At 39.3% G+C, this 15888-nt stretch overlaps 1 protein-coding gene across 5 annotated transcripts in view; it reads left to right on the top strand.

Moving 5' to 3' along the window:
• The window catches only part of PTK2 (protein tyrosine kinase 2), a 195961-nt gene that overhangs the window by 140908 nt on the left and 39165 nt on the right, over positions 1-15888 (top strand). For 4 of the 5 annotated variants that reach the window (XM_059867647.1, XM_059867663.1, XM_059867639.1 and 1 more), the window contains 2 exons: positions 213-265; positions 13544-13600. In XM_059867647.1, the coding sequence (XP_059723630.1) occupies positions 213-265; positions 13544-13600 (110 nt within the window). Of the gene's footprint in view, positions 1-212; positions 266-13543; positions 13601-15888 lie in introns of those variants that run through there. The other variant, XM_059867672.1, reaches the window with a different exon arrangement.

Genomic DNA, 15888 nt, shown 5'->3' with positions numbered 1-15888 from the left:
GGTTTCTGTGACTTGTTGTGCTGATGAAAAGCCACTCTCACTCCCCCAGACAGGATGCAGTGGTAGATTCCTCTCTGCCTTCTCCCCCCTGCTCGTCCTGAGGCTGGGGAGGTGGCTCAGCCCTGCTAATTACAGTAGGTGCCTGTTGGGATGAACTCCCAGTGCTTGTGAAGAATGTACAGCATTCAGCACTTCCAACTTCTGTTTTCCAGGCTGGCCAACAATGAGAAGCAAGGAGTGAGGTCTCACACAGTCTCTGTGTCAGGTAAGGCTCATCCAAAGCCAGCAGCTGAGTTTATTTCTGGAGCTGGCAGAGGTGCAGGCAGCTTTTCCACTCCCTGCTGCTCCAGGGCTGCTGACTGCCCCAAGCTGGAGCTGTGCTGCCTTCCTAGAGAAGTTTCTAAAGAGAAACTTTTATACAACAGCTACACCTGTGCAGTTACTTCAAAGCTTGTCAGAATTTCCTCTTAACTTTGGGATGAAGTAGAATGTCTTGGCTAGAACTGAAATTACCTGAGTATGTGCTAATTGTGAGGGAGCAGCTTTGAAAAGGGAAAATAGGCAATTAAATATTAATCATTGCTTTACAGGAAGGAGAAACCTAATAGCTGTTTTTCTGTAGCTGTTTAGATAAAAGCATTTAATTTTTGCTATTCAGAATGACAAGTTAATTGAAGGATGGGTATGTGAGGTAATACATGTTGTTTCTGTTCTTTATAGGTTTCTAAGAATTCTCTAAGTTAACATGGAGCTTTTATGCTTGAGAGAAAATATGTTCCTGTTACAGAATCTTAAATAATTTTGATGGATTGAGTCTTAGTAGTGTCTTAGTAGAAATTGTATTTCTAATTCATTATACATAATATTTTTAAGGGAATTTTAATGCAAAAAAGTATTTATAGTATGATCTGTATTATTAAGATTTATATTATGATTATATTACGTTTCAATAGGTTTCTGGTATTTAGTCACAAACTTGAAGAACCAATACTGTGACTCAGTGGATTTCCCTCCCCTTAGAGGGAGGCTTCAGCCCCACTTTTACATTTCTGTGAGCTCTTAGTGGCAAGTACTCAAAACCCCAACATATTTCATCCAATAAGGAGGAAAGATACATAGACATTTAATTAATTTCCTACTTCTCAGATTCCTTTCCCCACCCTTACCCACTTCTAAAAGATATTTAAGATTCACTGCTTGGCACAGGAAACTCAAATAGACACTGCAAGAAAACAGGTGAGAGGATCTGAGATAAAATGAGGACGAAGCTGCAGTGGGGTAATAGAGCTTCACCAGTTACTGTGGCCTCTCAGAGTCAAATAGCAGCTCTTCTTCCTCAGTGCCTGGCAAGCAAGCATGCTAGATCAGGTAGATAAGCATGAAGCATGCTCAGCATGTTCTCTTTGGATTCTTACCTGTGTGGCTCATTTTAGCTGTTGAAAAAAGTTGAAATTTCTGAAGAGATTAGCTCTGTGCTTTTGTAATTATTCCACTCACCCTCAAAAAGGCTAATTTTCAGGACAGAAAAGGCTGTTTGCAGCCTCAGATTTTCACTCCTTCAGTTTTTCTGAGCATGCCAATAATACTTTTAATAATAAAAACAATAATAAATGTTGACTTCATGAACCTTTCTTCCTGTCACTCTGACTTTGCAAATTTAAGTGTCTTCTGAAGTTCTTAGGTGTTTCAGAGCACAAGCACTTCTTTGTAAAGTAGCATTTTGAAAGTGGTGTAGGAAGTGAGTTGTACTGCCCCCAGCTCTGGCATTGAGAGCATCACGTGAAAGTGGATGAGGGGAAAATGAGAGCAGTGCTGGAGGTGAGCTGCTTGATCAGGTGAATGTCAGGGACACTGCAAAGCTGGCTCCTGTGAGCAGTGCAATCAAATAAAACCAGCAGATATCATCCTCATTCTTGCCAATACAAAAAAAAAAAAAAAAACAATTAGATGTTATTTTTGTATTGTAGGAATGTTTTCTATCTTTCCACAATAAAATTACTGTGCTTGATGCTTGTTTTTATGCCATGCTACAAACCACTGGGAATGCTGGAATGGTTTAAGCCAATGCATTTAATATTTAGTCTCAAGGGTTTGTTCTTCTTGTAATATAATGACACAGAACATGTAAATACTTTTTGTTGTTGTTGTGTTTCCCCCCCCAAAGTTAATTAACGTGCACTGAGTGTGTCATCAAACTAAATTTAAAGCAGAGGCAGATTGCTGAGATGAGCCCACATGACAGGGGTTATTCTCAGAAGCTGCTTTCTGTAAGAATCCCTTGAATCCCCCAAGGAATCAGGTTGCTATAAATGATTTGATGCTTGGTGTGGATGTGGAGAAGTGTCACTGCTGCTGTCAGACAGGGCTCACCCATCAGTGGGACAAGGGAGGCACCAGCTCTGCATGTAGCTCAGCCCAGTCCAGGGCAGCAGGGCCTGACAGCAGCCAGGGCAGAGGCAGCTGTGGGGTGCAGAACAGGAGCTTTTCTCTGCTGACACTGCAGGGGCTCAGAGCCTGGGGTTTCAGATGAGTTTTTGTGGCTCAGTGACATCTACAACTGCTCCACACCTTTGATGGATAAATCATAAATTAACTCTGCTGTTTGATTTCACTGACACTGCTCCCCTTTGTTTAGAGCTCTCCCAATGCTAAAGATAAATAGCAAAAATCTAAAACAGAGATTCAGCAAAAAGATTAAAAAGTCATATACATTTATAATAATAATACACTTAGTTCAAAAGGGAAGTTTCACAGCGAGTTCCCCACCAAAACTGGGATAAACCAGCAACATCCAAACCCAGTGTGAAACATGATTTGGTGGTTTGAAAGTTCAGGTATTTGTCTGGAGCTTTGCAGGTTTAAAAAGGAACCTGTTCATGAAAGACACCTTGTCTTTTTTAAGTACTTACTGACATACTTAGGAATATTTCTTGTCTGGTGAAGTGAAAACTTGGTCTTTTCCAAGTGCTCCATACTCCAAAGCACACAAAGATAGGTTTGTAAATCCTCTTGATTTTTTTTTTCTCCTCCTTTAAGTAAAGGTTCTTTCAAACTAGTGAGGGATGAAGTTGTTTTCAAGAATCCAAAGCAGCAAATTGCTGGATCTGGGAGTCACTGAACCAGGTTTCACCACAAATTTCTTGCCTCTTGCTGCTTCTCTTTCTTCTGGTGTTGTCTACCTTAATTCCTCAAATTCTCTGTTCCTTGCAGTAGACACTGTGTGTCTAAGATGCCTGCCAGATTCCCCTCCTTTTGAAAAGTATAGTGATTTCATGCCTCAACACATTTGTGTGTAAGATTATAAATTACTGTAAATAAGTGAAACCAAATCAGTTGGATTTTAGATTTCTTTGGTAGTCATCTGATGTTTTGGCTGAAGTTGCTGTGATTCACCAGAAACAATGAGTGTTTTAGCTGAAAGGGAATTGCAGCTTTTACCTCCTTCTCCCTCTGCATCTGCATTAAAAAGAGTTCTTTGTACTTAGCCAAGGGTGTACCCTCAGGAAATGGTAAGGCTAAACTACTTGCTCTGTGCAAATAGTGTATCAAATGTGTAAGAAGCAGCACACCAGTTAACTCTAATTTTATTGACTATATTTCCACTGTTTGGCTTGGAGACACCTTATTAAAATGCTCTGCTCAAGTCTAAAGGAACTTACTTTGGCCAGCAGTTTGTTTTTAAATAGCAAACATTAGCCTTGGTAAGGTGATCTTGTATTTCCAGATACACATATTTCCAAAAATAATACCTTATCTGGTCCATTCTATATTACAAAAAGTTTTTCATAAAATGAAATCAGTACAACAGTAGCTGCTTGCTCCCTTTTTACATAAATTCCTCCTGACACAGAGTTCTTTGGTTTCTTCTGCCTCTTCCTTGCTTATGTAAATATGCCTAGGAAGAATAAATATGCTTTTGCATCCCTTGGCTATTCGCTGTGCCTCCTTTGCCCTGGAGAATTCATGAATTTTTTTAATCCTAGCTCAAATGCTGCTTTCCATGCAGTACCACAGAATATGACATTTCAAGCCCATGTGTTTCACTGAACAGGCAGAGGATTGAGCAAGTCTTGGCGAGTTCTTGGCAGTGCTGGGTTAAGGGTTGGATTAGATGATTTTAAGGGTCTTTTTCAACCTAAAGGCTCCTGTGGTTCCAAGCAGTCCCTCCTGGCATTTGGATATTCAGGTGCTGTTGTAAAATGATGTTTTTGTGGGGAGGGAGCTGTGAGTGGGAAGATGACAGGAAGGGAGAGGTGAGCTGTCCTGCAGTAGCCAGCACAAGGGATGTGTCTGAAGAGCATTTTAGGATGTCCCACAGGGTTGGTCTTGCTTAAAGCAGGTGCTGGTTTTGCAGCTTTAGTATGAGCTTATTTGGTGAAGGTAATTAAAAGGTCTCTGAAAATACAGTCCCTGTTTCAGCTGATAAAGCAAAGTGTTCAAGGCACCTGAGTAGCAAACCCCAGGACACAAACCCTTAAGAGGAAAATAAGTATATTAAAGAGAAACTGGTTTGTTATCCTGTTCCCCAGCTGGTGCAGCTGCTGTCAGTAACACAGGCAGCATTTTAAACTCAAAGGGGTGCAGCTCTAAGTGCATCATGAAATGATGGCAGGAGTTTCTAATAAGTCTGGTTGTGCCTTTGCCTCTCTGTCCCCATGGTTTAGATATATTCAGTAACATGCCCCATGGAGGATTTGATCTCTTGGAGCAAATATCTGTATAGGAGCTGAAGGATTTTAGGATCCTGGAAGAGGGGCTTCTCAGCAACTTTCCAGGTTCTGCTTTAAAATCACAAATTTGTAACATAACAATGTTAAATTTTAATCATTGTGATTAACTCCTGATCATGGCAGTGAAATGAGAGGTGCTGCTTAGGAACAGATCCTGTTTGAGGGAGCTGCCAGTCTAGTCATGACATTCAGCTGAAATTTCAGTTTGAATAGAAAAAAACAACCACTGTTTTAAAGGAGGTAAGCATGATTTAAGTGAGATTTTATCATGAAGGGAAAAAAAAAATGTTTGTGAGTAAAAGAGACTTTCAGGAGGTTTCCTATAGAGCAGAAGCCAAATGTGAAAACACAACAAACAGGAGAGGGGAAAAAAACCTGATGTCAGTGTTACAGCACTTCAGAGTGCTCTGAATGAAGGAGATGCTGCCTTGTGGAAGGACCTGTGTGCCCTGGCTTGAGGCTGATCACCAGCAAAGCCGTGAGCAGGATGGAAAAACAAATTCATTTTTATTGAATCACTTCTGCTTGCAGAGCACAGAGCAGGCTCTGTGACATGATTGCTGTGCTCCACATGAAGGTCTGCCCTGTGCTCAGGTCTGAAAGAGTTTCTTGTGTAGGACTTGTATTTCTTAGCTCCTTTTGAGTTAGTTGGTGGGGAAAAAGGTGGCCTTTGCTTGAGGCTGAAAAATTATTGGCAGTTTTTTAACACTCAATACACTCCAAAAAGACAAAGCTGAGAAATGTAATTAAATTTTTAGATGAAAATTTGTATCTTGAGCACTTATGACTATGTCACAGCTCAGCTTTATTGCACTGCACAGCTCACTTCTGAAAAGAAAGACTTAAGAGACTTGCCATAAATGGCATAGTTATAAATTCAAATCAAGTAATTATTAAGTAATTTGAGGAATATAAAGACTTTGTTAGAGCTTTAGCTCTGCCATATGGTCACAGCACTGGGAGACATTCAAGCTTAAAGTTTACTGCAGATTAATTTTACAAACCTTGAGCAAGTCATTAGTCTCCAGGTTCATGGAGGAGGGAGTTGCTTCTTAACTCACCCAGCTGTTTCACTGATTAATAAGATAATATAGTTGAAAATGCCCTCAATGCTAATAAATTACAGTGTTTCAGATTCCCATCACAGTTGAGTAGACTGGTGCTGTTATCTTTTCCTATTTTAGCCTGACTGACTAAAAGGCTTCTTTTCATGCATAAAAAGACCAGAATGAATTGTGGTGACAGTCTGAAGAGATTTCTTCCATATCAGTGTCCAGGAAGTTCCTGCAATGATTCCACCAGCCTGTGGTGCTGGTCAAGGAGTTTTTAGTCTCCTGTGCTCCCCCTCTGTGGGCCTTTCATTGGATTTGGGCAGACACTTCTGCTGTGCAAGTAGTACCAGTGTGCTGTGACTGGAGAAATATTCCATGCAGGTTTGGAGGTTTGTTGTTCATGTAGAAATATATTTGATGTGCCAACCCCATAGTGCTCATTTGAGTTCAAAAGCTGAAAAATGATTTATTCTTTCTACAGGTTTTTGTTTCAGGGTTTTTTCCTCAGACTGGTTCAAGGAAGTTCAGTGAAATAGAATGGGATATTTTCAGGTTCCGCCTTCCAGTATTTGCTCTCTGCCCTTACAAGGAGCTCCAGTAGTAACTGCCCTCTAAAAAAATGGCAGTAAAAGCCTGGCCTCTTTCTTTCTAACATAGTTATTGCACAGCAACTGATTTTTTTTTTCCTTAGTTTTGCCTTTTAAAATTTTTTTCACAATAATTTTGGTGAATACTGCATAGAGGAACTAAATAAATAAAGAAATCCTGTGCAGTTTTCAGCACCATTCTTGAGCACCAGTGATATCCTGGATGGAAGCTGCTGTGGAATGCTGGAAATCCTTCCATTCATTTTGTTATGGTATTCTCTAGACTCCTGGGAAAGTGTTAGAACTTCTGTTTTTTAAAATTTCAAGCCAACTCATTGGAATCAACTTCCTTGTGTAGCTAGACTTGCAGATGTGGTAAGTGTAAGACAAAGCATCTTCCATTCATTGTGGCAGAGCAGCTGAACAAACTCCAGACAGCAAATCATAAAGACAGAGTTTGAAATGCAAGGGCAGAATTGGACCATCACAGGGCATCAGGGCGTGCACATGAATTAAAAACACTTTTACCTTTGCAATGTGTCCTTCATTTGAAGTAGATTTGCTCAGGTTTCAGCAGCTTGTGCCACCCACCTATCAGTGTGAGGGTGAGCAGCATTTCAACACTTCAGGCTTAAATTAGCTCTGTAGCCTGAGCCTGCAGGTCAGGAGTTGAAGCATCTCTTCCCTTTTAGAGCTTGCATTGCCTGCAGTGACTCTATACCTGTTCTTCTCTTTCAGTACGTGTTGGGTTCCCTCATTCTCATGTCAACACCCTTTCAGTGGTTGCTTAAACCAGCTGCAGTATTTTTTCCTTTTCTTTCATAGTGTGTCTGAAGCTTTTTTGAGTGTTACCTGAGGTTTGTGCTAGAATGACAGTGCTGAAAATTGTCTGCCATGTGATGTTAGGAAGAGAAGTCCCTTAGGAGTATCAAGGGGGAGAACTCAGAGTGTTCCCCTTTAAATGGTCTTAAACCAAGACAAATGGAAATACTGATACACTGACTTAGTCAAGAATTTTCCCCTCTCCTTGCACCTCTTTTAGTTTTTAGCATTGAATCTGATTAATGTTCTGTCTTTTTCTCTGATATGTGCATTTCCCCACCAGATTAATGATTCCTGTTTGCTCAGTCACCCAGCAGTTATTATGGTAGTTTTTGTTGATTGTAGAAGTTACTTTTATTCAAATATAATTTTCCTTTTCTGTCCTTCCTGCATTCCTCCCACCACTGACTGGTTCACTGTCCCAGTAGCTGCTGCTGTGGCTTCTCTTTTAGCACTGCATCCCCAGCCTGTGTAACTCCAGGTGGCTGGACCTCACTCCTGAGTTTTGGTTGTGAAGAGCTACCAGCACCAAGATGCAGGTTTTTTATTTAATTGGCTTTTTAAACCACTTCTCATGTTTCCTTGGGGAGAGGAAAAATGGGAAAGCAGAGAGGAGCAAGCAGGTAACAAGAGAAATAAAAGGAGCAGGTATCCTCAGGTGCTCTGTGTCGTCTCGAGTCCTTCTTTCTCACCTTGTGTGGCTTCTTTGTATTTTTTCCTACTCCAAAATTTCCCTCACCCTGATTAGCACTTTGCTAAAACATGCAGTGGAGGGACTGGGAAAGGGGGTAGTGAGGCTGCCATAGGCTGTTCACCCAGAGGTCCTTGGAGAGCTGGAATATCCATTGGCAAGGCAGGTCTGCACTGGGAGTAAGACTCTGGTGGCAGATTTGAGATCACAGAATCTGTCAATGCTGTATTTCAGGAGACAGGGAAGCCATGTTTTCCCTTGTTCTGTGTAACCCTCCTATGTGAAATAATCCTTCTGTGTTGTTTTAAGGGTTCAGAGAGTCAATGCATACATGTTTAAGTCTGGTGGCTGCCCCTTAAGCTGGAATATAGCTGTCACACAAGTCTGACAGAACTTAGATGGGAATCTTGGAAAAGCAGGTTGCACTTCTGGGATAAATGTTCTTTGTGTTGTTAATGAATGGTGTACATAGCTTTTTAATGGGTTCTAGTCTCACTTCTAAATACTGAAATATGAATTAGTGTAGAAAGGAATTTGAAGGAAAACCCCAAAAATGCTTTAGAGTTTCAGAGACATTTGTATTTTCATTTGGGTGTACAGAATTTTAATGTAAACCTTTACTTTTATGTTCGTTCGTTGTAGATGTTCTCTTCAGTCTCTTTTATTTTATTTCCAAATAATTTGTTTCTGTTTTTTTTTTCTCTTTCCTTTTCTTGCCTCTTTGTAAAGGAGTCAATCACTGTCAGCATAAAGTAAAGAAAGCTAGACGCTTTCTGCCTTTCGTCTTCTGTGCCCATGAGTCGCCGCCCAAGGGTACTGCTCTGCTCTTTGTCTAGGCTGCCTTATTAACCCAAAAGTTGAATATACTAACTCAGTTACTGTTTGTAAACTACTTTAGCCTCAGGTAAACAGAGTTCCAAGAATAATTTTGTTATGTTTTCCTGCTGCTGAATTGGATTTTCGTGCAGCATCACCAGCTTGCTGGTCCCCGTTTTTATGGGGAACATGTTTTCGAACATCATATGCTACAATGACAAACATATTAAATTATTTTATTTATACAGTCATGCAGCCCTTGACTGCCATCTTTTTTTTTTTTGTAAATATATTTTGACTTCATTCTTGGACCCCTGACACAGCATGCTTATGGATGAAACAGAATAGCAACAATAAGCATCAGCTGAGATCACTTCGAATTAAACACGGACTACAGCGATGCTTTTGGCTGCATACTGGTCCAGCACTGATCTAGACCAGTTTGGCTTTATTATGGGTAAGAAGAATTCCCTGTTATCTATAGAAACTGTCTAAAATATTTGCCTTAGCTTGTGCTGTGGGGTTTGGTGTGCAGTAGGGCTGCTGCAGTACATGTGGAATCTGGTGTTTGATATCTTCCCTGTAGAGTTGCTCTCTTTGCCACTCGATTAAATTTCAGCCTTGTACAAGTCACAATGCTCTGTGTCATTAAAACTTAGATGGTTCCATTTCTCACTTATGTCTTGGTGATAGCTCAGGAGTTCATCTGGAAGGGTCAGCACCAACTCTGCTTATCCAAAGTCCTCAGTGTATGTGCAGAGTCAAGTTGAGCCGACTCATCTGGCTGTAGGAGAACTGCTTTAAAGTATTGAATAAACCCAGAAATTGACTATTTTTAACATGCATTAAAAGAACCAGTTCCAAATTTAATGTTTGTGTACCTTTGTGTTTGAAAGTCATTAACTCTGTTTCATCATAAAAGCTTCTTAGAGCATATCTCTGTCCCTTGGGTTTTAGGTGAGAAGTCTTAAATTCTGCTGCTTTTCTGGTTTCTCTTGAGTCAGGTATATAAGATAACTACAGTCTGAACACTTTTGGATTACTCATGAATTTAATAGTATATTTTCTCCTCCCCCTTCTCTGTCCCCTCTCTCTCCCCCTCTTTTTTCTCTCTCCTTGCATGCCACCTGGATCTGCAGATGAAATTAGTGGGGACGGTAATATGTTTTCTAGTCTGTGTGTTACTAACGTGCAATATGCAACTCTTATCTCCATATACCACTTAATGCACATTTCAGTAATACATTTTATAGAGCTTTTAGTGTTAAAAAGTGGTCTGCTTTGGGTATTAGCTGAAAAACACTGTACTTTACAGGCTGTGCAACTAATGCTTCTTGCTAAACTGGAATTGGAAAAAGGAAAAATTCTATTTCAATCACGCAGGGATGTGGTGATGCATGTGTTTGCAATGAGACTTGTGGCATGATGCAAAGAGGGTTTAGAGGTTTGCAAGTGTCCAGTTTGATTGAAATGGTTACATCATCATTAATTTGGTCAGTGGGTGAGATCAGTGGATGTAACACCTGAGAAATGAGTCTACTGAGTAATGCTTCAAAGGCATCAAAGTGCTCCTTGCATTAAAAGAAGCTGTACAAGATAGATTAATGCAGATTGAATACATGAATATTAACCAGGTTTCAGCTATTCAAACTAATCATTTTAAAGACTGATTTTAGTGTTTGGGGTTTCCTTTTGAAAACTTTGAAACTTACTACAAAATATTTAACTTCTGCGGACTTTTAAAGTCTTTTTTCTTCTGAAAAGAAGTTGGGGTTTGGTTTTTTAAGAGATTTTTGGCTGTTTTTCTAAAGGATTCCATCCTTTAGAAAAGGATGGAATGTTGGGAAAGAATCAAACTGCTGCTACTAATAGTGTGTGTACCTTTATTCTTCTAAGTAGGAGGCACTAAAAGGGCCTAAAAGCAATATGCAAAGGAGGGTGATAAGAAGAAATAGAGATCACTTCTTGTAACCTTCCTTTCAGTAAAGAGTGAAGGGGATGTATTAACTTTTCATCTCCTTCCCTTCAGATATAAGCTAAAGATAATACCACACAATTTTCTTCCCTTTCTTAAACATCAAAAGAACATTTTTTTCTATCATAAATTTAAAAATTATATTTCAGATACTACCCCTACATAGTTTTTTATTGAAACTCATCTTCTTTTATAAATTACAAGCTCTGATAAATGGGAAAAATTATGAGAAAGGGAGGTTCAACCATGTGCCTAAGGTCATAGATTAGCTGTTATGGATTCAGTATCCTGGGATGTTTCTCCCTACATTTAATAAATGAATTCAGATTTAGTGAAGCTCTGAGTGGCTCATTCATGTGTGTGACCACCACTAACTTTTCCTGAAAGCAACTTGTTCATTTTGCCATCTCCAGGAATCATAACAAGTGATGCTGCTGGGTTTAAAAAGTGCAGGAGGGCAGCATGATGAGCCCTCTTATTAAATCTGAGTTTTTCTGGACTTACCAAGGACTTTGGAATCCCTGAATGTGTTCATCTCTTGAGGGTGCTGTGACACATCCTCCTTTATGGAGCAGCCTGGAGAGCCCTGCTCAGCTCAGCTTTGCTTTAGGCTCAGTGTAGGCTCTGGAATATCTCTTAGCAGCCACAGTTCTGGGAGATTTGGTAACAGTCTCAGTCTGTCATTGATGCTGGGCCCAAGCCCCTCTCTGAGGAGGTCACATCTCTTTGTTCCAGACCACTTTGAGCCCATCAGTGTTGATGCCTGGACTGAATTTTCCTCTGATTCCCAAAACCAATGCCAGAAATACATAGGAATTATTTTTTTATATATTCCTCTCCAGATTGTTAAATGTGTAACAAGAAATGTTTGTGTAACTAATTGTGTACATTTAATTTATTTGGATTGATTATGAAGACTTCTGGTTTCATGATGGTTTTGGGCATTGTATCAAAAGCATGTAAAGTGCTCTGTGCTGCTCTGAGAATGCTTTTAGTATGAATTAACTCATTAATTGAAAATAGAGAGATGAGCAAGCCCTGCCATTGATCACATTCTGAAAGCACTGTTCTGTAACCTAGTGTGAAAAGTGTTTGGGGTCCTTTAAGTGGCACCAGTTAAGTGGCACCAGTTTGGTTTCCAGACTTCAAATATTTTTCTTAAGTATGTTTACAATATTTTTCATCCAGTCAATTTTCTAACATAAAGAACTTTCTGATATTTTCAACAAAATCCTGTCACAATATTGGAGGGAAACAGAGTGATTTATCTCCATCATGTTGGGGATTTTTTTATTAAGCTTTTTTTTTAAATGAAACTGAGGCTTATTTTTACAAAAACATTAGTTTATAATGTAGGGAATAAAATACTAAGAAATAGATAAGTGCTTCTGGAGTGTTCTGCCTATTCAGAATTGTGCATTTTAGAATTTATTGCATTTTCATTAGGTGACTTTGTTTTGCTATGTCCCAAATACAAATTGCCTAGCAAAATTTAAATTTACACAGAATTTCCCAATTCTGCTTTTACCTGGTGTATTCTTACAGGGTTCAAAAGAAAAAACAGCTTTAATTTTATTTAAGTAGTAAGAAACTAGGATCATAAAATCACACTTACTTCCTGAAGTGTGTTGAACTTCAAAGGTTATAGGCAACCTGTACTTTCCTAATTGTTGAATATTCAGTTTGCCTGAAAACTGAGCCTCTTGCTTGTCTGTGTGTGTAACATTGATGAGCCTTGCTCTGGTTTCAGGGCTGGGTTCAGCTGAGGGTCCATCCCATCCTTCCCACTCACTGTGGCTGTCCCAGTCCAAGCCATGGCTCTGGGAATGATGCCAGGGAGCTGTAGGGATGTATCCATGTGCTCCAGGGCAGATGGGGGAAAAGGGGGAGGAAATCATCACTTCAGAGGCTTTCCAGTGTGTGATCACCTGAAATCAACCACAAAAACTGCACAATGGGTTTAGAAATTACTGAGTTTTGAGAGCCTCTCTTTGTGTTTAAAGCTGGTGAGTAGAATTTGACAGCCTTGAAGTAAAAAAATGAACCCACTGTTGTGGACTGGCTTTAAAACCCCTGGAGGAATTGATCTGACCTTTAGGAAATGACCTCCACACACTGGAGGTTCTTTAGGGCAAGGGAAGACCTTCTGATATGACTTGACACCATTTAAACCATTTTGAGAACAGATGATGTAAAAGTTGAAATTTTTAAACAGAGGAAGAAATGCACTGTCATTTTTCTGAAAATTTTGGGAAGTTGCTTCCAAAACCTGTCCATGAAATCTTGAATCCTGACAGCAAAACTAGTGGTGAATTTCCACTAAACAAGGAAAATTGTAAGAAAAATGGGGAAGAGAGTGTGGCTTAAAAAGGTCTTTGTGCTCTAGAAGATTCTGTGGTAAATAATTCAGCTGGCCACACTGACAGCAGGGGGAAGCTGCCCTGGAACATCATTGGTGTCTTCTGCCTGTTTGACACAAAAAATAGGAAACTGTTATTGCCACTTTATTGAAGGTAAAGCAATTTAACTCATTCATAATTTTTTCTCTTTACTGCAATGGAATTTGCTGTTAAAAAGATTTTAAATCAACAGTTTAGATTGGTCCCAATTGCAAAACTTGAACTTTTTTGAATACAAGCGAATCTTCCTTTTCTTCTTTGTTGAGTGCATCTCTGTGATGTAATGCAGTTGGCACTGAGGTCATTATCATATCATGAATTATGCATGAGCAATTTTAGTCCTGCTGTATTAAATGTGACCCAGCAATGCTGAGCTTGGGGTTTGGGACATACCAGCCTTGATACATTTGAGTTGTTCTGGAATTGTTTTCATCTGCTTTTCCCGAAACTCTTCAATTCCTCCCTTTGCAGAGACTGATGACTATGCAGAGATTATAGATGAAGAAGACACTTACACAATGCCCTCAAGTAAGTGCCATGGTTAACTTGGGAAATTTCCTATCCAAAAGCTTCCTTGGTTTAGCAGGAACTGAAATATTTCAGCCTCATTTAATAAATGTGCAAAGAAAATGTTCTGCTTTACTGCTAGCTGTGATTTCACAGTGAAGTTCTTTTTTTTGGTCTCAAAATAGGACAATTTTTTTTTTGTTGTGATGCTGAACATAACAGTTAAAGATTGGATAAGGTCTCTGTGATGAGAGCAAGCAGTGTGGCAAGCTCTGTGGATTGCTGTCTGTCAGTATCTCACCTTGCTCTGTGACAGATGTGCTGCTCTCCAGTTCCATGAGAAAGGAACACTCAACTGTACCACGTGCAATTTTGTTAAAGATGAAAACTGCAGAAACAAACACAGAAATTCAAAGTTCTGCTGAGTCTTCATCTTTGAAGTAAAAACAGTGGTGCTGGAGCCACCACAAGGATTTTGTGTTACAGCCTGTTTGAATTATGATATAATCCTAAACTGTCAAGGCCAAGTCATTTCACATGAAAATCCAGTATTCTGATTTTAAAAGCTGCATCTGGGGAATTCCCATTGCATTTGGGCAACCAAGGATTTCTCTGGAAGCAGACAATCCATTGGTGCAGAATCCTGCCAAAAGCATCAGGTTTGGTCAGTGTGAGAGGGGAGGATGGTGCTGAGCAGGGGCCACGTTCTGCTGAAGGACCATGAACTTGTGTAGATTTCTGAGCTCACCATGGAGCAGAATGTTTCATGATCACTTCAGTGTTCACAGCATTGTTTCCACAGCTGTGGAAAACCTTTGAAAAGCAAGAATATATGTTTTACTAAACATATATATATATATTTGAACATCAGTATTTGAAAAGCAAGAATATATGTTTTCCAGAAATGAACTGAGCATTTTTAATGTCTTGCAGTTAAGTGACTACATATTGTATTAACATAGTTTCAGGATCAAAACATAGTGTGATGATATCCTTTATTTTTGTTAACAGATTAACTTTGTGTAATTTATTCCCCCTCCCCCCACCCCCCAACCTTTTTATTTAAATTCTCATGGCAGTAATTACTTGTGGGCCCAGCCCTGGATGTGCTGAACACTTGAAGATGGCTTCAATGCAAACCTCATGAGATGGGCTGGGGAGGGAAATTCATTAAGTGCTTTGCTGGATTGAAGGGGACTCAAGTGTTCAGCTCCCAAAGGACTGAGTCAGTAAAGATCACAAGAACAGGCCTGTGACTTCTGCTAATGTAAACTTTAAATTGCATCAGTATATTTCTTCTTTTTTTTTTTTTTCATGTTGAAAAATGTTTATCCTGTTTTGATTTTAAGAAGCTCTAAGTAAGCATTTGATTTTTCTCTTAATTGCACTGCAGAAAGCTATGGAATAGATGAAGGTAACAGGAGACTCTTTACCCATCCCTGTATGCTTGCAGTTTGGAATGATGTGGAATTTTAAAGCTTACTATTCACTCTCATTTAATAAACATTATTTATTTATAGTTAAACCAGTTAGCTTTGGGATTTTAAAGAGGAAAATGCAGTACTTAAAAAAAGAGATGAAAAAGGCATTTATCACCTTGTTAGCCAGCTCTACATGACATTACTTCTGTAGTGTTAATGATGTCAAAGTCAAGGTTATGAAGTTCTAAGCTGGTTGGTTATAATTTTTTCTCTGAATAATACAAGTAGAGGTGAAAACATATACTGTGCATGCTTTTCTGCTATTCCTGAAATATTTTTCCATGTCTGCTAGAAATTAAATTGCAAATGAAATAATTCAGTTGCAATTGATTACATGTTTTGTGAAGCGCTGAGCCATTTTTAGCAGTAATATTCTCAGCCTATTAAACTGTGACATTAACAAAATTGCATAAAGCCACCAAACATCTCAATTTTATTTCACTTACACACTGGCAGTGGTGTAGTGCACTCAAAATTTCATTCTTTCATTTGTCTTTATTTGCCATCCTCTTGTTCCTGTATTTTTTTTTTCTTGCAGTTACCTCTTTAAAAGTTCTCTGGGCTTTGTTGATGGTTCCAAAATCTAAACCAGCACATGGTGGAGTCCTCTTAAACAGCCAAAGGGATGTGTGCCAAGTTTAACATCATTGGTGTTGCCTTAAACTGTTTGTGTGCTTTGTCTTTCACCAGCTGTAATTAAAAAGGATTTAATTATGTTTATTGCACTGAAATAAGTGCATTGTAATTAATTTAACAATCTCACAGTTCCTTTCCTGTTGCTTTGGTTCAAACTGAGAGGTTTGAGAGGTCTCCACTGTGTGTGTGCAG

The sequence above is a fragment of the Haemorhous mexicanus genome, chromosome 1 (genome assembly GCF_027477595.1).
Source record: "Haemorhous mexicanus isolate bHaeMex1 chromosome 1, bHaeMex1.pri, whole genome shotgun sequence".
Lineage (NCBI taxonomy): Eukaryota > Metazoa > Chordata > Aves > Passeriformes > Fringillidae > Haemorhous > Haemorhous mexicanus.
The sequence above is the reverse complement of the archived record's forward strand: the minus strand, read 5'-3'. Positions and strand labels throughout refer to the sequence as shown.